The 25178-nt window shown below is 28.3% G+C and overlaps 1 protein-coding gene across 1 annotated transcript; it reads right to left on the bottom strand.

Moving 5' to 3' along the window:
- Positions 1-207: 207 nt before the first annotated feature.
- LOC111628262 (E3 ubiquitin-protein ligase synoviolin-like) lies at positions 208-24133 on the bottom strand. The gene is made up of 4 exons (XM_023372012.1): positions 23872-24133; positions 4896-4988; positions 3536-3688; positions 208-562 (listed from the first exon to the last, which is right to left on the bottom strand). The coding sequence occupies exons 1-4, from the start codon at positions 23998-24000 to the stop codon at positions 476-478; spliced, it is 462 nt and encodes a 153-aa protein (XP_023227780.1). The 5' UTR covers positions 24001-24133; the 3' UTR covers positions 208-475.
- Positions 24134-25178: the final 1045 nt, after the last annotated feature.

The following is a 25178-nucleotide window of genomic DNA, read 5'->3' as shown; positions in this document are numbered from 1 at the left end:
CTGTGAAGAAAGACTGTTATTGTTTTCTGATGATTGGACATTATATTTAATTAATTAATTTCTAAATACTTTGTCCTAGAGGGAGGTGTTAGGTGCCATCTCTTATTAAATTTAATAATTATAATTAAATTAAATATTGGGTTTAGAGATGTTTGTATATGCAGAACATGCTCATGAAATAAAACCCATAAAAAAAATATATATAAATTATTCATTTTATCTGTAGTTCTCTGCAAATAACATACTACATATACTATATAAAAATCTAGAAACATTAATGTTAATCACATTTTCATAACAAAAAACAGCAATATTAAATATATCACACAGTATACATGTGTTATAATCACAAACACCAATAATACATAAACTTCATAAAACAGTTGATGGTAGTAGTTTTGAATTGACTTCAGTCCAACATAACATTGACTTTGATCTAACTTGACATCAATATCAACCAGTCATTACATTTAAATCACACAATAATAATAATAAAATAACAAATGTACTTACAAATCACTCTAATATGAAAAAGCCAAGATATTACTGGACTTCGTTCCATCTGAAAGAAAGATTTTGATCATGTGTTGATTTACTGAACACATTAGAATAAGTACAGTATTAAATAAAAATATTCATCATGTTCATTCCTAATACAGCAAAATCTCATTTTAACAAATCACTCAGGCCTCTGAATATCACCCATTATATCATTAACAATGGATTTACACACACCCAGAAAAATATCCATTATTCAAAAAAATTTGTTTTTTTTAACCCCCAACATGTAAGAAATACTTGTACTTGAAATTATTCAGTCTCTTCAGGCCTCTATCCTTTATACAAGCACATATGTTACCAGATCATATATTATGCAGTACTTGTGTATGACAAAGCGAACAGAAACCATATATACCGTAAACACAAAAAGAGCATGCATCCCCATATGTAGCTCATTAGCACTTCACTTGGCTTCATAATCTGTTAAAAAACTTGTCCATCTTTATTTATTTTGATGCCACATTTCTGTCTATTGAATACAACAGCCACTCAATATTAATAATGTCATGCACTGTATAACCTGTACATTTATGCTGAAACTTGTCAGGAAGGTCTTCACGACTTCGAAACACTTGATGACCTCACTAAATTTTGATATTACACTTGGAACTGCATCAAAATGTTAACTAGGTGGCTTCTCATCAATTGCATCAGCCTGTTGACTCTCTTTATACTTCACAATTCTTCCATTATACATATCCCAAATGTAATAATTGTATCATCAAACTCTACAAATTCTTGGAAACACCCAAATATTAATTAAACGTTGAAAAACACGTATTTACAATAGATGGAGCTAGAATAAATCCTCCTTTTAGTGGATCCATAACTTATTCCAAGTTATGGATCCACTAAAAGGAGGTAAAATTACATTGATTTGGTGAAATCTGGAAAAAAAAATCTATTATTCTGAGAAATCCATTATTCCACAATCCGTTAGAATGAGATTCTACTGTGTGATCTTAAGCTGTATATGTAATTAAATTACATATACAGCTTACATATACATAATTGTTGAAAATGTTTTCAATTTAAAACATTTTCAACAATTATGAAAATTACACATGTACAGTACACACATGCACATCAGAAAATCATCAGAAAATTATGTAAAATCACAGCAAATTTAACTTTCACAAACTTTTATTTCCCTGAAAAGCATTTTAATTAAATCAGTCATTGTCAAATACATTCTGCATATGTAACAAACAATTATTTTATTGTGGCATCGTCACAATGCCAGGATGCAATTTTTAATCATATTTTTAATTTATTTAATTTAAAATGTATGTTCTCCACCTCAAATTAGAAGTGCCTTGCCCCTGTACATCATACTTTTCCTGTTAGAAATAGAGTCTGCCAGTCATTAACTCCTTTCATGGGAAAATTTTTTTAATTGAAATAATATGACTTCCAGTGCAAACCAGAAGTTCGTATATAGTTAATCAGGACCTCCTCTCCTAAGCTTTCCATATCTGGTTTCATCTTTCGTCTATCTGACTTGAGATTAAGGATGGATGGCCAGACAGATGACAATGGGAATTTATAGGTCTACAATTTTTTTTCAAAATGCAGCCCCATTTTTAATATAATACTTCCTAAATTTACTCAGTTATAATTTAAAACTTTTCAATGAAAAAACACATAAATAAAATCATTGTTCATTATATATTGTAAGATAATTTTAATCAGCCAATCTGAGAAAGATATAATTATTAGATTTGTTTAACATATATTGAACTCCGTTTACATTTTTTCAACGAAACTGAGAAAAATAAGAAAGAAAATATACAAGTGATGCAACTTTTAATTGCTTTCAGAGTGAATATAGTCAATACAAAAGTATGGCATAGCACAGTGTAATTCTTAACATATACATTATGTTATGAATAATAATAAATCAAAATTTCTATCATTTGAACAACATTTAAAAGGAAAAGTAAAACAGTATGAAATTAAGTCATGTACTTTTAAAAAATTGATCAATTTTTGTTTCATGTTTTTTCAATGGACTTTCACATACTGATACAGTATGGGACATCAATTGTCTCTTTCTGCCAAAACTCCAGTCATGTGACAAATGAAGTCATTCTAAAGATTAGCTTATACTGACAGTGAATAGTGAAAATGAATGAAAAACCAAAAGTGATTTTTATTCATTTAGCATAATTGGTTACACTGCAATAAATGGAAAGCAAAAATTTTCAGTGTGTTGGACTAGCAGACCAATTTGCTAAACTCCCAACTTGTCATAAATGGCACACGTTACATATTATTTGCTTTACTTTTTGCATTTTGTTGGTGAGAGTATAGTGGCACTCTCCTAGGAACATTTCAAATGGTACTTAGAATTGTTCCATATACAAGAAGACCCTGTTCTATGTAGATCTTGTTCTTTTGTATGTCTACTGTGTATAGTTTATATTAAACTCTATTCCAACCAAGCAGTTCCTTTTCCTTACCTCACTATTACACTCTGCACAACTAAACACATTTGCTAGTAATTTGCTGTCCGTGTGAATACTAAGCAGAAGTGAATACACACACAATTCACTTTTCACTGTTTTTAATATTCACTTTGAATTTTTCCATTTCAAAGTGAACACATAAGTAAGAAATCAGTATTTTAGGGTACCAAAAAAGTATTATTTGTTAGTGCAAAATCATATAAATGAAAAATATATAACTGAAGAGTTTTATAATGGAGAAAGTACTGTGCAGAAAATATTTAACATATAATTGCAAAAAAAAAAAAAAAAAAAAAAAAAAAAAAAAAAAAAAAAAAAACATAACTGAGAAACATATAATTATTAGATTTATTATTATACAAAGATCAATTAACATAGACATTTTAATTTTAATGAATTAATGATTTATGATAATTATGTTCAAATGATGCAAGTTTACATTACTAATTATAGTGTCCATTAAAAAAAATTAACTTTTACGTCACTATGAAAAATCTTTTACTTACATAATCAACTCGATCTTCGGCCAACCAATGAAAACATTTTAAAAATAGTAGCAGAGTAAACAATGCTACAAATTTCGGACTGAAATCGTCTCGGAACACAGTAAAAGCTAAACATGTTTCAGTAACTGCATACCATGATCTTTCTATAAGATGCTGAAAAAACAAAGAAATAGTCAAAAAATAATTCAATTAATAATTAAAAATAACATTTTAATCATTAAAAAAATTCATTAACTTTTAAACTAAACTAAATTCTTATAAGTGTCTATGCCTGAATAAGCTAATTATAGTTGAGTACAAAGTTTTTTGTAAATTTAACTGACAGACTGCATGTGATTAGTATCATCAGAGGCAATTTTTAAACTTTTTTGTCATAAATCTCTTCCTCACAGTCTGAAACATGTACAAATCGAACTTAACAAAGTTTCACATTTCACCCACTCTCTGCATTAGGTGCTGAATAAGGTAACTTTAATTTGAATCATCCTGTATATAGAAAGATAAATTTATTTTCTTACATTATTATAAGTATTTCTTTTAATTGTTCACATAATGAATTGTAAGTAGCACATCAATCTCAGATATTTAAATTATCTGTACAGAGTTTACCCTATACAAATAATTTAATTATCTGAGACAGATCTGTTAGTAATAAACACGCACACACAATCTATATCTAAACCTAAAAGTCCTAATAAACAAGTCATAAAACCCACAGGGAAGGAATTAGAGCTTATTTTATTTTCATGCCTAAGGAAGATATGTAAAGTCAGCACCATTCTAAGCCAGACAATACTGTAAATTCAAATGTATCAAAGATCTACATAACAGTGTGAAGACCATTTAAAATTGTAACACCTCAAAGGTCCTTAAAAAATTGAATGTTTTTTTAATGGACCATAGGCAATCACTTTTATCATCTTTGATATAAGAAAATAAAACAGGCTTGAACTTCTTTCTTATAAGTTTATAACCTATGTTTATTGGGACTTTAACTTTTTAGATATAGAGTATGCATACACATTTATTATCAATAGTTACAGTTCATTTCATATTTTAATAAGTTTTAATTATTTATTCATGTCTATTATACAATATAAAACAATTCTGCGAGATTTGAATAATTTTTCCCCTAGTTTACCATATTTATTTTAATCTAATGTGCAACTGATTCTAACTTTCAAACATTTAAAACGAAAAGATCTGTTTGCTGCTAAGTTTGATGCATACCCACACTAAACATAGATATGACATATGCAATACTACGAAAACAGTATTGACTAAAGTAAGGTTCTGAATTCATAAAGATAAAGTATAAATTTATGTTTATGCTTTACAAATATTAAAACAACAATCTAACCTCCATTTCCGCAGCTCTCAACTGACCAAAAAACACTTTCCTCATTAGTTTTCCCATCAGTAAAACCAATACAAAAGCTTGAAGATATATCACCTAAAAAATATTTTAAAATTAAACAACATAAATTAAAAATAATAAAAAAATGAATTAAAATTAAAAATCAACAATATTAAAAAAAGATCACAAATGTCATAAATGAAAACATGTCATTGTTTTCATTTTTGCCATAATAAATTGCTCAAATTCAATCTCCCAAATCTAAAATTATATTCCAATAATAATAATAATGAAGAAGAAATTTAAAACTTCATACAATGTAAAAATTAAAATAGTTAATCTTTATTTTTACATTTAGTAGCATTATAATGTAGCCCAATGTAATCCAGCAATCATTTGGCATTAATAAAATTAAAATTTAAGGTAATTAAAATTATTGAAAAACTTTAATAATTGGATATTGCATTTATAAACATTTAAGAAATGATTATTTTGTGCTTAGAGAGATTAACTAATTAATTACCTTAAATAAAAAATTTTTATTTGTGTAAACATTTTTATATTATCATATTTTCTACCATCGTAAGTCACTTAAAAGAACTATTTAAGTTAATCTTTATTTTTTACATTTAATGGTACAAATGAAGTTCTATATAAGCATAAACTATATATCACACAGTGTTATAATTCATTCTTAAATATAACTATAAAGAATTTAATATAGTCTTCAAACAGAATATTTAATTTGTTTTATACAGACTCTTTTTATTTTAAAAACAATTATTTGTGTTAAATACAAATTACAATTTCTGATATATTTTTTTTCTGTGAGTGCACCACTCTGGAGTGAGTATTACACTAGAACAATGAATACATACCCATATATATATATATATACACACACACACTATTTTTTTTTTATTCTTTCTGTCCTGTGAACATTAAGATGGCCACGATTATATTTAATTTAATAAATTATTAAATAATTTGTTACTAGAGGCACCTAATGCACACTAGGACATCATCCAAATTTAATAAGAGATAGAGCCTAAGCCTCCCTCTAGTGACAAATTATTTTGTAATTAAATATAATCACAAAAAAGTAGCCCGATGTAATCTGGCAGTTGTTTGGCTTTACAAATTTATTGAATTTCATGATGTTTGTTTAAGATATTCTTTTTTAAAATCATACCTGTCATGGGGGTTTGGTCAGGCCCACAATGGGGACAGTCAGATGGTGAGGTATATGGCCTGACACATTCAGGACAAACTGCCCATGAGAAATCCCATGAGAAATTCTTTCAAATTGCCAATGAGAAACTCGTTTAGATTCAATTCTAGATCCCACAGAACAGTAAGGTGATGTCCTAAATGCCTCAGCCATCCAGTAATCTTTAAATATTACTGACAACTATATTCAATATTTATAAGTATAGCTTTAGAAAAAATTTTATAAAAATGTAAATCAATTGCCATATAATATATTCAAATATGAATTTTCCAAATGTTTTTCAATAATCTGACTAGTTGAACTAATGAGTGAATGATTTTTACATCTAACAATTTGAACTGTTAACATCTAACATTTCTTATATTTTTGGGGTTTTAAAAATTATTATATAAATTGAAACTTTTACACATTACAGGCATGCTCTGCAGAATGTCTCCTCAATTAATGTTTTCCCGGTAGAATGTTTCTTGGTTTTTTAATATCCAATTTTCATTGAAAATACATTTCTCTCAATATAACATTTTTCAGCTGCTGCTTATACAGTGTGTTCCAAAAACACAATATAACATTTTAAATAGAGAAATATGCAGAAAAAAAATCTAGAGTTATGTTCTAAATACAACTGATAGAAAACATCAATCATGTGCAGATATTTTGAGAAGTATAATGTTGCAAAAAAGAAAATGTAAATCTTGAATATTACTGCACAGTGAAAAGCATAAGAGCATCACATCAATACTTCCTATAAGAAAGCTTAAATATGTTTTTATAATGTAACTAATAGTGACATCGCCTTGTTTTTTAGTATAAATTTTTGCTTGCACTTTTTTTTAATTTTTTTTTATTGCTGTGTATGACATGGCAAATAATAATGTTAATGCTACGACATATAGAACAAAGCAACTGTATATTTGTCATCAAATAATTATGATTGTTAAGAAGTAATGTTTTAAGCATTTTACATCTTAACATGTTAGCTTGTTAATACAATACAGCTTGATCCTCATGTCAAATATTATATAAAAGGAAAGAAAACTCACTGAGTACGGCATTAACAGTTTTAAAACTACTCAGCGAGTTTTCCTTCTTTTTATAGCTTGTTATTTATATACTGTAGTTGTTTTACTGCATTTTAGTTATGTTTTAGGAAATTGGTCAGAGGTGGTGGGGTCGACAATTTAACACACAACAACTTTTCCCATCAAAAAATAAATAAATAAATAAATAGGAAAAAAGATTCTCAGCATTTTGGTGCAGAACAACTGACTTTTTGGCAACAGATTATTGATATTAACTGGAGATGACACCTGTATTATTAAATTTTCATAATGAAATTAGACTGTGTAAATATGGTATTTAACAAATTTATATATGCTAACTGTATAATTGCTTTGATATATTTTAATAAATTAAAAAATATATATTTTTACACTATAATATAATAAATAATTATAAAGCACATTGTTAATGAATTAACTTTCATTGTTGATAACAAAAATTCAGCAATACCAAGATGAAAAATGTCCAAGAAAGATTATGAGAAAGTTGTCTTTAGGTTCTGCAAATTTCTTCAAGTAACAGTTATATATATTCAGCTTAGAAAAATTTGTAATACCTGAAGTTAATGTTTTTCAACATTAATTAATAAGACTACTTTATTCCTCCAACACAATTATTTAATTGAATGACAAATGTTTTCATTCCACATCACTGCCCAACCTCAGGCCCAGGTTCCTTACTTTTCGTGCATCATGAGACTTTTGTTTGTAGAACAACATAACTGTATGTAAAAAATACATAGAGCATAACTGTATGCAGTAAGGAATCTGGACTTGAAGTTGGGAAGTATATCTGCCCAAAAAACACGTGTTGTTTTTCTGGCACATATTTAATTAAACAACAGGTGATTTTTGGACAGAAATATCAAATATCTTTACTAATTTGGAATGAAAAATACAGTCACCTCATACTTTAAATTTAATTCATTCTAGGAAGTCATTCAAAGTTTGAATCGATTTTTCCCATAAGAAATATTAGAAAGTGAATTAATCTATTCCCAGATCCTACACAATACCCATTTCTATAAACTTGAAATAGCAAATATACATAATTTAAAATAAAAATAACACAATTAAATGCCTTAATAATAAATTAAAACATGAAAACCATAACTAAAATACATAAACAACATATAATAAAGTTAAAACTGCATTTATTGATCACATGCTATGGACTTCCATATTTTAGCATAGCTGTGTAATTTAATTATAACAGTTGTGAAATTTAACATGTTATATATAACATATTTAACATATATAATAGATAATGTGAGATTTTATCCTTTGTTTATAAACTTGCTTTAAACTCTTTACTTCACATTTTGTTTGAATATAATCAAGTTCTAATGTCTTTGGATAAAAAGCATATCAGGCATATTATGCTTTATGACTTTCAAAAAAAAGGATAACACAGTACAAACAGTAAAAACAATTGTAATGTCCATAGGGAAGATGCTCCTAAACTTTGAACATGTCAAATGTGGTTTAAAAAGTTTTGTTTGGGAAATTTTGAACTACAGTATACAAAACACATGCAATGTCCAAAAGCTGTTGACAAAGAAAAATTGCAGGAAGAAATTGTTAAAAATCAACAAATAACACACAATACAGTATATGTAACAAAACACACCAAAAATAACACAAAAACAACACTGAAAACATACAAGCATTAATGCAAGAGCAAAAGCTAGATATGACTTGAACACAACAGATTGCATTTATGTTTCAAACACAGTTTTTTACTCCACACACAGTTCAAACTTAGAAGAATTATTCAAACTCCAAAGTGAATTTTCATCAAATTTTGCATTCAAACTAAACAAAATTAGAGTTGTTCAAAGTAAAAGGTATCATTATATATTATTAAATGCAATGTAACTCTCTTGTATATTCATATAATTCTATTTCATACTTTATTACCACATTAGGGAGGAGTGCATATGGGCTCTCTTGATTAATGCTTTGAAAACTGCTAATTTATATTGTGGAGGGTCTGGTACTGTACTTAAATCCATATACACTGGGATTGCTAAGAAAAGGAATATCCACATAACTTTTAGAAGGTGTGCTACGATTTTTGATATGTTACGTAATGGAAAGAATACCCCCGACAGAAAAACTTCCAGGCATGTACACCATCCCTATCATTGGTCACAGGTGTAATAGAATCATGGTCTACATAGGATCAACCAAACGCACCCTCAAAATCAGAATTAAAGAACAAAGTGGATATTCAACATGAAAGAACCAACACAGCTCTAGCTGTATATTCTTCGGACCCGGATATATAACCTATATTCTCTCAAACAAAGGTCATACACACCATCCACCGCACGGACCACCTCAGATGGCTTGAGGTGATCTACATATGCTTAAATACCATTACGGAGAGTAATTGTATTAACTACAAGGAGGAAATTGCTCTATCAACAGCCTGGCAGGCCGTTGGATAAAACTCTACAATAGCACACAGCATGCATAGCACAAGTCCATAATGACATCATCGGTTCACATGAGATAATGTTCCAGATTATATTTCATAACAACTTTGAATTGAACTGCATTCAATTAGGAAGTTCAAGTTGCCTGAAGAAGAACCGTAATGGTTCAAAAACATTTGTAACTTTATTCTATAGTTTGTTCTGAGACGCACACCGATAAAAGGCTTATAGGTACATGCATTTTACAGATAATTTTACGTGGAACAGTATTTATATGTGAATATGAATTATGTTTATTTATGTTTATATACATTTATCTAGAGTTGCTGTACATAACAAAGTACATACAATTTTTATTAAACTAAAAATAAAAATCCATCAAGTATAAAATGTTTTATGGTTTATTCTTGAAAAATATCATTTAAATGATTTAAAAGGCAAGTACAATATTTCCAATATGAAAATCATAAAAAAAATGAAATCAAAACTAATAGCACAAAAAAAAATCAAGCTTAAAGAATAAATAAAAAGTAAATTTAAAAGCAGGTGTTGGTTATCTATCTGTTTTAATTTACAATTACAAATTCAGATTTCCACTTGTCTAAACTTAATAAAGCATCTTTAAAAATTTGGAAAATCTGTGGAAATTGTTAAAAATATAAAACAAATGAAAGCTCATTGAAAACATTGCATTTTCCAAAAGTTTATTAATATGGCATTATTAAACACCTTTTAATTAAAACATTTGTATGAATTTTAAATGGCATACTTTTTAAGTTCTGTATTTTGTATTTTAGTTTGTTATTTGTATTTGAAAATATATCTTTAAAATATTACTTACTTATTAGTGTTTTATTTTTATTTTTAACTAGTTCAAGAGTTTTCTTGAATTAGTTACTAGTTCAAAAATGCATTCAGTTCACACAATATTTAAAGTAAATATATATTTTATATGGTTAAATTTCAACTGTATAATTTTACATTTAATACGTGCTCAGCCGAGATAAATTACAAATTTATGACCACACCTATGCATTTGCTGAGAGAATATTTTTAATAACCAACGTTTTCAGCCTACTCCTATAAGCCATCATCAGGTTTCTTAAAACTGTTTTTAGAAAACGTTCCAAGAATAGAACATTCCATTTAAATTTTAACCTAAGAGGTATTCTAAATACAAATTTAAAAGGAAACGAATTAAATAAATAAATTATGAAAAATATAAGATTAACAATAATTAAAAATAAACTTAAAACATATACAAGGTTAACAAAATACAAATAAATATACAAATAAGAAAAATATAAAAACTATGAGATAATTCCAGTACACATAAGTCCAGGGATTCTTATCATTTCTTAATACCCTATGAACAGTAGGGTTTCTTCTTTAGTGATGCTGCGACCAATGACATTACCTATCTCCTTAAAGATTTTCCATAGGGGAGCGACATAGTCAACAATTAGGCATTCAGTCTGTGAAGAATTCCTGGGATGTCCCTCCATTTTGTGTTGGAATGCATCAATGTGAGTTTTAATGGTCCTACATTTGTAACCAAATCTTGCACCAATGGAAATGATGTAATCCAATTCCTTGTTTCTATCATGGGCATCCGTGCAGTATGTGCATGCTCTCCTGACTGACACCCTGAACACTGCTAGTCTATAGTTGAGTGGATCATGGAAACTCCAAGCAATGAACAATGGATTGCAGCAAAATTTAATAACTAAAATATTTTGGATGTTAATAATTAAAAAAAAAAATATCCAAAAATGTTTGTTATTAAATTTTTGCTGTTTCTTCAAGATTATCTGAATATGTTTATCATCTTTGTACAGAGATCTGATTTAGTAACATTTTAATATCGAGAGTTTGTCTCACATCGAAGTTAAATGATAAAAAGTAATAGAAACAAATCATTTTGTAATACTTGTTATCATTTTAAACTTTAAGTAGTCTTTAGAGTTAAGAATAGTAGAATATTCACATATGCACAGATTTGCCTTGCATAATACAGATTAATGAAAAACCAAATAATCAGGGTTCTACTGTATTTGTTTTCAGTTGTTATTAAATTACATCATGCTTATAAGTTTAACATTAGATTCTTTTTTTATTTTGGATAGTTATTTCAAAGTGTTTTGAAATATTTCTGATATATAGAAGGTATGTAAAGCAATAACTATTATATCCTTATAATTTTTGGATGTACTGGGTCTAGTATTTTTATATTGTAGTGCCCAAGCACTATGTATAGTTTATTTCGTTTATTCTATATATATATGACGTGTGTCATGTCGGGTTTTGTTGTAAAATTCCGTTTTATTTCATGGTACCGGATTGTGAACGGGTTGGACCCGTCACGCTTGTTGATTGGTCTGTGACCAACATCACGTGTGTTTCACGTCACACCCAATGGCGGGAAGTATAAATATTAGAACTTCCGTCCAAAAAAGGGATTTTTTTTTTCGGTTTCTGCTTCTTGAGCGATCAACAGACCACGTGGTGTAAGGAGAAAGGGACTGACACGTGTGAACTTTCGAATGAAGAGAATGAAATCTGAATCCATCGTAGAGAATACGCCCGTTGTTCACGAAGAAAGTGCAAGATATTAAAACAGGAAACATCGAAGGACCCCCGAAAACAATTATTTTGTCGGTATATTGGTTCTTGTGTCTTTTTTAAAAGGAGAAGTAATATCTTCAATCCTTTCTCTCCTATAGTGTACGTGTTCCTACGCTTGTAAATTTAAATAGATTTATGTTCCTCTCATGTTTTAGAACAAATGAATGTTTTTTAAATATTTATGATTAAACCTTTGTTACTAAATTTTAACCAGATTTGTAAAGTCCTTAATTTAATTTGTCTGTGCCTTGACCCTCTGACATCACCTAGCAGACCTAGGTCTATTGGGGCTTAACAATATAAAGGCATTAATCTGATGTTTCCAAACTTTGGTGTTACCCCTCATCTGATTTATAATAAATCTAGATTTTTTAATTTGGCCATCTCCATTGATGTTTTATACAAAATTACATATTTTCTTCATAAACTAATAGATTTTAATACTATATTTCAAGTCTAATTGCAAAACGTTTTACTCCTTAGCTTACCCAATGTTTAACTAGACTACAGGAAATAGACCTTCACCACTTCACAATAAATGATTGTGCAATTTTGTTTACCAATAAATTTTCAATTCAATGCAAACGGATACTTTATAGACAATTTACAGTTTATATTTTAAACGAAAAGTTCACACTAAATTATATCTAAATTATTACTTTCTCAACTTTTACCAAAAATGTATACTACTTTCATAATATACTGATCTATACTACTTTCATAATAAACAGTCCAATTTACACTATTATACTATTAATTTTATTATGAGGAAAACCAAACTAGCAAAATTAATAACTTTATTCTGTCACTTTTAAAGCAAATTTATTATCCAAATTTTAGTATAAATATTTATACTAATATATTATAGACTATATATAAGTATAAATATAAATAAAACTTCCATATTTACATATTCTTTATTTTTGGCTCAGTATTTGTAAATTTAACTGAAAGTTAAATTTGCTTATTAACAGAAGAATTAACAACAATAATGAAACAAATAGAGAAACAATTTTTTAATATTTTTATCTTAAATGAATGCGTTGTACTGTAATTTGTGTTGTTAGTGTCCATTATCTCACCATAATATCTCAATTTCTCACATTACTTTAGCATATACACTTATGTGGATAAACAAATGTTTATATTAGAATGTAAATTATTATGTATATCAGCATTGTCTCTTACAACAGTATTTTAGTTAGTTTTTCTTTGTGTTTAGATGACTGTTGATTTATAAAAATCAACAGTATTATCTAAACAAAAGGACTAATGGCAAAGTATGAAAAATACCACAGAAAGTAATGATTTAGTACTTCAGTTTTGTCTTCAATGTCTGTAGGTAAGTTCAGTAAATAGGATTTCTCACACTTTTGTCAAAAATAAATCTACCCTATAATAAGAAAAAAAAAGAAAAATGAAGTAGCAAAATTTTTTTCATACAGAAATGTATTTATATGTTCTGATCATATATTTTTTCAATCCCCAAACCTTATTTTACCAATGCATTTTTCCATTCTGTATTTGCAATTTCCATATTCCTGACAATTTTGCAGAACATAACTCATGTGCTTCAATTGTACTTTCATATTTTAAAATATAAATTTCATCAATAATAAATTTTAAAATAACATTTTATTTGGTTATAATTATGTATGTCCGAGACCGTGTCTTCCTTTTTTTGTTTGTTTCTTCACTACTAGGTGCATAAATCATAAATATATTTTAAACAGCAATGATATTTTAACAATTTTAACTGTAAATACATAATTTTAAACATAAATATATATGTAGCAATGAAATTTAAAGATGATTCCAGATGTAATGCCGACTGATGAGGGGCCTTGCCCGAAACGCGTATCCGCCAATAGAATATCAATAAAGATGATGTAAAATGCCTTGTGTCTATTTATGCACCTAGTAGTGAAGAAACAAACAACATTTTATTTACAAATAGATTTTATAAGAAAATGAAATTCACTAATTTAAATATAAATAATAATTACTAAAAATGAGGTAAAAAATAAAAACTTTGTATTTAATACATGTTTTATTAATGATTGTAAATAAAATTTTTAAAAATAAGAAATTAGTTTAAACATAATTAAAAATAATAATAATATTGGAGATTTAAATATTATATGCTTATTTTTGTTTATGTACTATTATTGTTCAAAAAAAATACACACATACAAATAGGCAGTTATGTATGTACTGTACATACTTATGTATATATTTGTATGTTTACATTATTTATGTAAATGAAATTATTGTTATAATTTTAGCTTTCAATACAATTCAGTTAAAAAGACTAAAATTGGATGATTAAAATAGAAAATAAAAGCATTAATCTAGTTCAACTTTTAATTAAAAATTAATTTAGCAATCATTTTCAAGTTAAAAAAATAAATAAATGATTACAGTATGGAATGACACATGCAGATTCAAATAAATGTATTTAAAAACGCAAATCAGTTAGTTTTACTTTAACATTAAAGGATAATAAACAAGCCTAGAGTATATAAGCATACATGTTACAAAGTAAATATTAAATTTTAAGATAAAATTGTATATATATATATCAAATTACTACTAGAGTGTTCTACAAATAACTATCTGTAGGAGAGCATGCTGGAAATTCATGCTGTATGTGAGAAAGGACTAGATTTTGTTGCATGTGTAGAGGAAATGTATCAGTTAATTCATTAAAGCCAGAATTTAGTGTTGACAATTGAGAAAGTGATACCAAGTTAAAGAGTAATTGAAGGGTAATACAAATGACAAAAATTTAATATTGTAGAATATAGGTTACATGTTTAAATTTCATTACAACTTATGTTCAAACTGGTAGTCACTCTAAGTAGTAGTAAGTAGGATGACCATCCATCCCCAATTTCCATGGACAGTCCCTGTTTTTGACCCTTTGTCTCCAGCAAGGCGTCATCCCCATTTATCTGTTTTTCATTTTCTTGTGGTTACTGCAATATTGCCACTATCACAGTTTTTCTACCAGAGGATGTATCCAATATCTTCAGCATTGCCAAGTAATTTTTTTATGAAGTAACCAATTTTTTGAGGAAATGTCAAGAAGAAGCCAAATTTTAAAATGCAAAGAAAAAGTATAGCTAAAAAAGCACCAAAAGTAAATAGCTATAAACCTTATCAGAGGAGAGCTATTTGATTGAAGTGTACAAGCTCAATCAAAATTAAAATGTTTAGGTTTCACTCATGCATATATACAGTACTCATTTGACAATAATTACACATGTAAGCTTCTACTGTGTACCCTAAAAAGTGACTATTGACATGTGTTCCCTGATTTGCCAAAAAATATGGTCACCCTGTAGTAAGGCCTGTGTTCAAACAAGGCAGTAACCTGGATCAAGACTTCTGATGTAATCTCAGTACAGGCACAAATATAAAACTGAAAGATAAAATAAAATAAACTGTTTTCAACTTGCAAAATTGTCACTCTTTCAGTGCCACTTTTAATATGACAGAACAGCAAAAAATCCAACTACAAAAACCTTAAGCAGTTTCCCCTTCAACTTGCTTCTGAAACACTGTTCTGCAGTACTGATCAACAAAATTTAAATATCAATAAATGTAATAAACTCAATATTATACCTTCTTCAGTTATGTTTATTATTGCTGGGGTTATTAGTACATTTAGCAAGTCCAGGTTTCATTAATACCAGTTTCCTTGACTGTTGTGTCCTCTGTATGATAATGAACTGCATGTATAATCAATTGGTTCTGTATCAATAATTCATTACAATAGAGAGATGTTTCAATGGTTTTCGACATTTCTTATAAAAGTCATAATATTAGAGATACAATCGATGAGAGAGTTGGAATTGTTCCAAATTACACTAAACAGTAGTGCCTGGGCATACCATTCTACCAGGCTCACCCAAATTTGCCAAGACCTTCTTATTTAACAGTCCCATAACTTTTTTAAGTTTCATAACTCAGAAAGTGTAGCCAACAGAAAGAGACAAGGACATAAACATCCTGTAATATATGAAGAAAGCCATCTGGCAGTAAACCCACTAGTCCTCAAACAAAATAGCCCAGGGAACTGGCATATTTGTATGGATAGAATTTATGAGCTTGTAGGACTCAGCAAACAGAAGTTTGCTCTCTGAGTCCTGAATGCTTATAAATTCCATTCTATAAATTTGTCAAAATTTTTACAGAGAGGATAACACAGGATCCTGATCTTGTCTTTCAGATATGTTTTACAAACAGCCAAATTTCATGTGAACAGATATACGAACCAAAACAATTGTAGAATTTGGTCTGATAAATATCCATACGTACATAGGGAAGACCTCTTTATTTATACAATTTAGTTTGAATTTTCCTATGTAGTAATCGTTAATTGGTTCATAAATTATTTTATTTTGTATAGTAGCAATCAGTGATTTTCAGGAAAATTTTAAGTATATCTGAAGAAAATTTGATTCCTAAAAATATTCTAACTTCAAGACTATTCTAACATTATCACCATTAACTTTAGTGAATTTTTATTTGCGTACAAATCTATTATGAAAATAACACTTCAATAAAATCTGATGATCAAATTTCTAAAATAACTAAATGCTTCAACAAAAACTATGCCATCATTTCATAAGTAGATTTATTGATTTCTTCTGAAAATCAATATATATCTTTCAATTATGTAAAAAATTCCTTTTGAATAGGTAATATAAACTTTAATAAAAATTGAAGACAAAACTGCCCGAAAGGGATCACCATTTATTCTGTGTTCTCCAAGACTAGACACTTTTTGGAACACAAAGACTAAATGGGAATCCTTTTTGGGCAGTTTTGTCTTCAATTTTTATTAAACAATAATTCTCCATCGGATGAATTTACAGAATAATATAAACTTATTACTATAGCAACATATTCTGGTATAAGTTCATTTCATCTCTTAAAATAAAGTATCTGGAAAAGTATTTTATCAAACAAATACATAACTTTAACATATAACAAAAATGTGTGGATATAAAAGTATTCATAATCTAAAATAGAACAATCTACTGAAAGAAAAAAATTTCTCAAATATGAAACTCCTTGTAAATCCTAAATCAATACATAACTTATACATTTCCTATGATAGAAAATAATTTAATTTTTCTCTAAACTGAAAATAAATATTTTTTCAACTTTTTCCATAATTATGGGCCAAATTAGCTTTTTTTCTTGCATATTATTTCATTAAAACATTCATTATAATGAAATAATAAACAAATCCAGATATTTAACATTTTACAAATAATTATTATTCTTTCAGAAAATATTTATTTGAACTGTGTTAGGTGCACACGCTTTTGTTAGAAATAGTAGGCACATAACATGTTAGATTACTATTAAATCCATAACAAAACTCATAATTTAGGAAATACTAGCAGATAAACCCAGCGTAGCATGGGCAAAAAATAAAAACAAACATTAAGGTTATATCGTACTTCTAACCTATCTATTATATTATATTATAGTATTTGATTTATATTTACAAAGGTTATATTATGTAAGAGTTTATCACATTGAGTACCCACTTTAACACATTTTAAAAATTCTTTGTGTACAGTAAAGAAATAAAGAATTTTTAAAATGTGTTAGTTTGGTAACTCGATGTGATAAACCCTTACATAAGATAACCTTTGCAGTTATATAAATCAAATATTATAATATAGCAAACATTAAAATAAAAACAATATAAAGAGTTTGGTTATTTCAGCCTACCAATGTCATGTTTATTGCAATACTCAAATGGTACAAAATGATGCAATTTCATTGGTCAAGCAGATACTAATTGAAAATATATTTTAAACTTTTTAAGATAACATTAGGAAAAAATATGATAACTAATAAATTGTGCCATTCACAGCCGAATATCAAATGGTAATCTGCCAACCAATCAAATTTCTCAAAAAATGGACCAAATATTGGAACCCTTGAAAACCACTTAAATCATATTTTGTGCTGTCCAGTAACGTTATATAATGTAATTTTCCTATTCGAATGCCACCATACCATTGGTCCGATAGAAAGAAAGAACTGTTGCTTAAGGGAGTCGAAGTTAACTTGACCAAAAGTAGTTTTGATCTCCTCCCAGAAGAGAGGATGATCTATGACTACTCATTAATACCGGTCTACTATTAATATTTGAAAACTGATCCATGTTGAATGGTTTGTTCTGGCCCCACATGTGATCGAAGTTGCTAACCTTAACATCTGAAAGACTTCATACAAAATAAAAATAAAACCTTTAATAACCAGTAACAGAATTTTAACGACTTTTTGTTTTCTTTAACCAGTAATGTGACTTTAATGTTTTCGGCCTTCACCAAGGCCTGCCTCAGGTTAAAAAACCTGACGTAGGCCTTGGTGAAAGCTGAAAACATTCAGAATTTGTCATTAAAGTTCTGTTACTGGTTATTAAAGGTTTTATATTTATTTTATTTGATTACTCCAGTAATTTGAGAAGGAAATAGTTATAAGACTTCATATGATTTGTTTAAATAAAAAAAAAACTTGTAAAAATGCTAGACTATTTTTTTTTAATTTTGGCAATAGATTGTATAAACTATGTGGGAAGAGTATTTCCATACATATTGTGTTTATGGAAAAATTATTGGGTTGCAATTTGAAAAAACTGCAAAGCTATAAATTCCCAGTTGTCCATCAGTCTCTGACCTTCCTTAATCTCGAGAACAGAGTTAGATGAAAATTGAGACCAGACATGGAAATCGTAAGAGAAAAGGACCAGATTACTATATATGAACTTCCAATTTGTACCACAAGTCACATTGTTTCAATACAAAAATTTTTCCCCTGAACAGAGTTAGATACAACTCTGCTAACAGGAAAAGTATGATGTACAGGGACAAAATGCTACTACACTCCACGCAGACAAGTGCTACTTGTCACAGTAATGATATAATGGTGCATCTATTTCACGCTATATCATTGTTGCAGTAATTCAGTAAATATATTAATAATATATATATTTTTTTATAATTATATCCTTTTTTTGTAAGAATTATATTTAGTTAATTATTTTTTAACTTTTTTGCCAATAGATGATGCTACATGTAACTCAGGAAATCAAATTAAATAAAAATGAATCGATTTATAGAAATGTAATCGATATTTTGGGGTGGAATGTAGGACACTATCTAAGTTAGAAGTATTTTAATGTAACTATCAAGTTTCGTAGCAATTGGTCAAACGGCCTAGAAGTGTATAGTGAACAAAAACAAACATCCTCATTTATATATAAAGATAAACCCTTTGTTGAAAAGAAAATTTTCCTGTATTTTACACGTGTTCTGTAATTATAAACAGAAATACTTTTGTATTTTTTAAATATTAGAGATAAAGATAATACAACAACAACAACTATCATTACACTTATTATAAGCAATTGTTGCAAACTGTATTCAAATGCTCGTTTCAGAGCCATTTTCTGCACTTAATCAACAAGAAAAAAGTGTAATGCGAGTTTATTGTTTATACATCATTTTATAATCACAATCTTGCCTCTGCCATTTTGGAAGGTGGAAAGGTGGCCATTTTTACTGCCAACAATTTTGCCATGTGATTAATTCACCACAGAGTAATTTTGCTGCATTGTAAATTTGACACAGGTCATTTGCTGCACCAAGTGGTTACTGAAAGTTGTTGGTTTAAAAGGCTAATCTGGGGGAAAGTCATCTGAATTAGCAAGGTTGCAGCAGATGTTTTCAACACAAACATGTACGTCAAATGTTCAGCACCACCATCCTGTAAGCCTATAAGTTTGACAATGGCATTTGGGACATCGAGCATGATTCCACTTATGTTCCAAACACAATTGTCAAACTTCTAGGCTTACAGGATGGTGGTGCTGAATGTCCGACGTACACGTTTTTGCATTGAAAACTTCAAAAGCAACCTTGCTATTATTTTTGAAAAAATATGTAACACAAATCTCAGTTAGTTAGAATGTATTTGACAATTCTTATAACTGATATCCTTATTTAGCAGAACATTATGACTCACTTTCCTGGCTGCTATGTATACATAACAAGGAAAAGCATTGAAATCATGTCAAATTTGATCCTCTTTATTTCTCAAATCGCCAGGTTTTGAAACCTCCTAAATCCAAAAAAGTAAAAAAAAAAATCAAAAAAATTTTGTGGATGTGTATATGTTGTCATCTATTTTGTTTAATATCTCAAGATGTGGTAAACATTAAGAAACAAAAAATTTAGCATGGTAGCTTATGAATGAAGACTATTGGTGCTATTAAATTGATGCAGCAAATGGGCATTGATGTTATATGCTGGAATTTTTTCTTTGGTCAGTTAAACTGCAAACAAGAAAGCAGATTTAAATTCTCTGATAAACTTTACCTCCTGTCCAGCTTTATTGTTTTTTATGATTTTGTAAATAAATATGTATGCAATTTATAAACTGTGTATTTATTTACCATAAAACATGGCAGAACGGCAAAATTGCCCAAGGCAAATTTACAATGTGGCAAAATTGCCGAGGCAAATTAATCACATGGCAAATTTGTCAATGGCAAAACTGCAATGGCAAATTGACACGATACCAAGTTTATCACATTCATAACTTTGATACAGAATGACATATTGCTTTTCACAAGAAGTGTTTCAGTTCCCAATAAAAGTTTTGCCCTTCTTCATATTTTGGATGGAATATTTAGCATAGCAGATATCAGCATCTGAGTGTCTGAGCATCTGGATGTCTGCGATATCATGATGAAACATCCCTTTCAGTTCAAGAAAAAGTGTGATTTTTCTTGTTTCTGCGAGTGAAAAAGCAACCAACGTTTTGTCAAGACATCGCAGACATCCAATGGACTGTGACAAATGAGCTAACAAGCATCATACTTGAAGCTTTCTCTGCTTGCTTCCAAGATCTCCAGAGACATTGGCAATTGTGTATAGATAGCTGAGGGGACTACTTTGCCAGGAGCTAGATCATTACTTGGTAATTACAATTTTCTATTTTTTTATTGCTTTGTTTTGAAACCTTTCTGACAAGGGGTGTATATAAGAAAATTTACAATTAAAATATCTGATAATCATGAATATCAGGACATACAATTTGGGGAACTCATTGAGCTGCAATTTGAAAAAATTGTAGACCTATAAATTCCCACTGTCATCTATCGTCCATCCATTTTCCCTTAATCTCAAGAACAGAGTTAAATAGGCAAAAAAAACAGATATCGAAACCTTAGAGGCAGAAGCCCTGATTAACTGTATATGAACTTCTGATGCAAACTGGAAGTTATTTCAATTCAAAACTTCCCCCTAAAAGCAGTTAATAGATGACTGGCATAACTATATTGTTAAAGGAAAAGTATTATGTACAGGGACAAGCCACTATTAATAATTTGAGGTGGAGAGCATATATTTTAAATTAAATAAATTAAAAATATGATTAAAAATTGCAACCCGGCATTGTGACAATGTCACAATAAATAATTGCTCATTAGCCTATGGGAGATTGCAACTTCACATACAAGACATAGGGAAAGTTTTTGAGCCTCTTTTTTGGATAAAAGTTACATCTTATATGCTGTAAAATACAGTAATTCTTCAAATTCTTACTTCATTAAATTGTGAATTAATAAGAATTTTAAAGGATTTTAATGAAAAGCATTTTCTTTTATTTTATGAAACCGTGTCCTTTTCCATATTTTTGACTTATTAAACACTAATTTTATAGTGTATTTTGAAGACACATGGCAGGTTTTCATCAGTTATCTTTATTTAGTTAACCTGCCATGTGTCTTCAAAATACACTATAAAATTAGTGTTTAATAAGTCATTTTCTTTTAAATAAATTAAATGAAACAACATTATTCATTTGTTATCTCCTATCTTACTTTTCATTTAATTAGTTGAGAAAAAAGGTAGAAATGCTTGACAAGATAATCTAACAAATACTGTTTAATGAACAAATAAATATTGATAGCAGTTTTTGAAAATTTATGACAAATTAAATCATCATTTGTTTTTTCTTATTTTTATTGATAATTATTAGCATTTGAATAAATTTTTCACAAAGCACATTCTAATCTGAAAATCATTTTACAGTAAACTGATTCATATCATCTGTTGAAATATATAACAATAGAATAAATAATATATTTTTCTAGATAATAGTAAAACTTTAGATAAAAAATGAAGAGTAAAAAAAAACGTCTTACATTTCTGTACAAAAACTGATAGGTTCTACTTATTTAATTTTTTAATGCAAATATTAAAATCACTGTTTTTTGTGGATTACATAACTTATGAAATACCTCTGAAAAATAGGAAATCTTTCTTATAAAAGTATAATATGGATTCAAAAATAATATTTGTTATTTTTATTATATATATTCAAACAGTTTATCCAAAATTCCAAAGTTTAGTAGCGGTGAAATAGGATAATTAATAGTGCAATTACTGTTACCGATGACAAATTGAATTTTTAGTTTTTCAGTTCGTAAAATAATACTTTATAAAATATATCAGACTTTAAACAGTTCTAAAATTAAATAAAAATCAACTCTATTACTATTATTATTATTAAATACACTTAATAGTGAATTTTATAGATCAAGAATATTTTCTAGAATTTTAAGTTGTAAAATATTGTTTGTATATGTTAATATTTATTATAAATTACATCAAACTAATATTCAAATTCATTTAACCAATAAATAATTTCAGATTATATCAACAAACAAATTTAGCAATAAATGAATATTTATAAATTAAATTCCTTAAATCGCTTAATTTTTTTTAACGTTACTAATTACTTTATTTACAATGACATTCTAATTCCGTCAAATGAATAATTATATCTTGGCAGTACAAAAATTACATGCCATTTTCCCTCGAACTAAAATTAGGATAATTTATCTTAACTTCGATCTGTATATTTCGATATTATTTTTACGAATCGCGCGTATTAAATTTTCATTTTCTTTTTAAATTCCATAAAAATAGTGAATTTGAGTGAATTAGTTTGGCATTCTATTCAAAAAAAAAACAAAAAAGGCATTACCAATCAATTAATGCACTTAAAATTACCATTAGCAGATATTGATTTTACGTATTGAAACACACCTATCATAAATCTCATTTGTTTCAGAAGTAACAAATTATTTATTAGCGAGGTTGCGGCCGACATTTCCGTCTCTAAAACGTGAACGTCGAGCACCGCTTCTAAGCGACAGTTGACATTCGCGTTCACGTTCTAGACGATGAAAACATCGCCCCAACCTCGCTATTAAGAGCATTTGAACGGTTTTGTTTATATGATATTGAAAGTTTGGACATTTAATACAATCTTTCATATGTTTCTCATAGTATTGATTCTGATAATCAAGCAATTTAACTAAATGGACATTTATACTTGTTATATTTAACATTTACATAATGAATTGATGGTTACTCCACATATATATGTTACTTGTATCTATTGACTCTTGATATATTTCTCTACTAAGTGTATTTATGAGTGTATTAAATAACATAAAGACATAAAACAAGATATAAAATACAAAAAAGTAGTAATATAAACAGCAAGATATTTCAACTTACTGCCATACTAGGGTTGGATTTGGTGATATAAACAACTGATGGATAGAACTGATTTTTTTGATAGTATGCATTTCCGATAACCGTGATTGTCAATACCAGACTGCCTATAGTTAGCAATGCGGCTCTCATTTCAACACATTAGCTTATTACTAACTTATAATACGAAAACGAATTACTCTAACTTATCTTCTAACTATAGGTTTACAGCTGTTCCAAGGTGAATGTTTCTCACATTCGACACTAGATGGCGCAGATAGAATTATGCGACGTGTGGCGAGTCTGATTGGATAATTGCGATTAAAATAAATAAATAAAAAAAAACCTGATCGAACCTAATTCGGTGATAATATTTTAATTAATTTTTTATTTTTTTTAAATTTTATTTAAATAAAAATAGGATTTCGATTAAATAATTTTCCGCGTATTTTCTTCGATTCGAAAGTAATAATAATTTCTGATTATTAGATTTCTCGTGCGTTTAATTAAAATTTGATTACGTAAAGGTTTGAAATTTTTTATTCGTTTTTTTTATTCACTTTGTCTTTTATAATATTGTCTTTTAGGTTACTGTATTTGAAAAGAAATAAATTCAATATAACTGCGTTACTTAACGGTTACTGATTTTAAACGTGAATTCGTGGAAATGAAAGAGTGGCACCATTTTGTTTCGTTATAATATCATTTGTTTATTGATAGACAATGTATTTTACATTATAAATTATTAATTGAAGAAATTAAAATAATTACTTTTTTAAAAAAAATTTTGTCCTGCGGGTACTAAGATGTTGTTTTTTCAAGGGNCAATGTATTTTACATTATAAATTATTAATTGAAGAAATTAAAATAATTACTTTTTAAAAAAAAAATTTGTCCTGCGGGTACTAAGATGTTGTTTTTTCAAGGGTCTATTTCCACGTTTCCCCGAATTGCAATACTCCGACTCCTTGCTATTTCTTAATGTTATTTTGCAATATTTAAGTACAGTATACTTCATTTTTGTTTTTTTATCAGTTTTAGTACTGATAAAATAAAGGTTTTTACCGTGTTTCCCTGAAAATAAGACATTCGCAGAAAATAAGACCTAGCACAGATTTTGCTGAATTGCGAAATATAAGACCTCCCACTGAAAGTAAGACCTAACGAAGTTTTTTTTAGTCGTAATGGTCATCGACAGATGGTTAAAAGTGGCCGTTGGCTTTTTGAAAGTACAGCCACTGATTGGTCAGCAGACAATTACGCCACACGGCATGATTTGCATAAGACTATGGCTGGGAATCACAGATTTGCATAACGTTACGGCTGGTGAT

Source organism: Centruroides sculpturatus, unplaced genomic scaffold (assembly GCF_000671375.1).
Source record: "Centruroides sculpturatus isolate CEXI.00-Female unplaced genomic scaffold, Cexi_2.0 scaffold512, whole genome shotgun sequence".
NCBI lineage: Eukaryota > Metazoa > Arthropoda > Arachnida > Scorpiones > Buthidae > Centruroides > Centruroides sculpturatus.
Note: the sequence above shows the minus strand (reverse complement) of the source record. Positions and strands in the feature narration are given on the sequence as shown.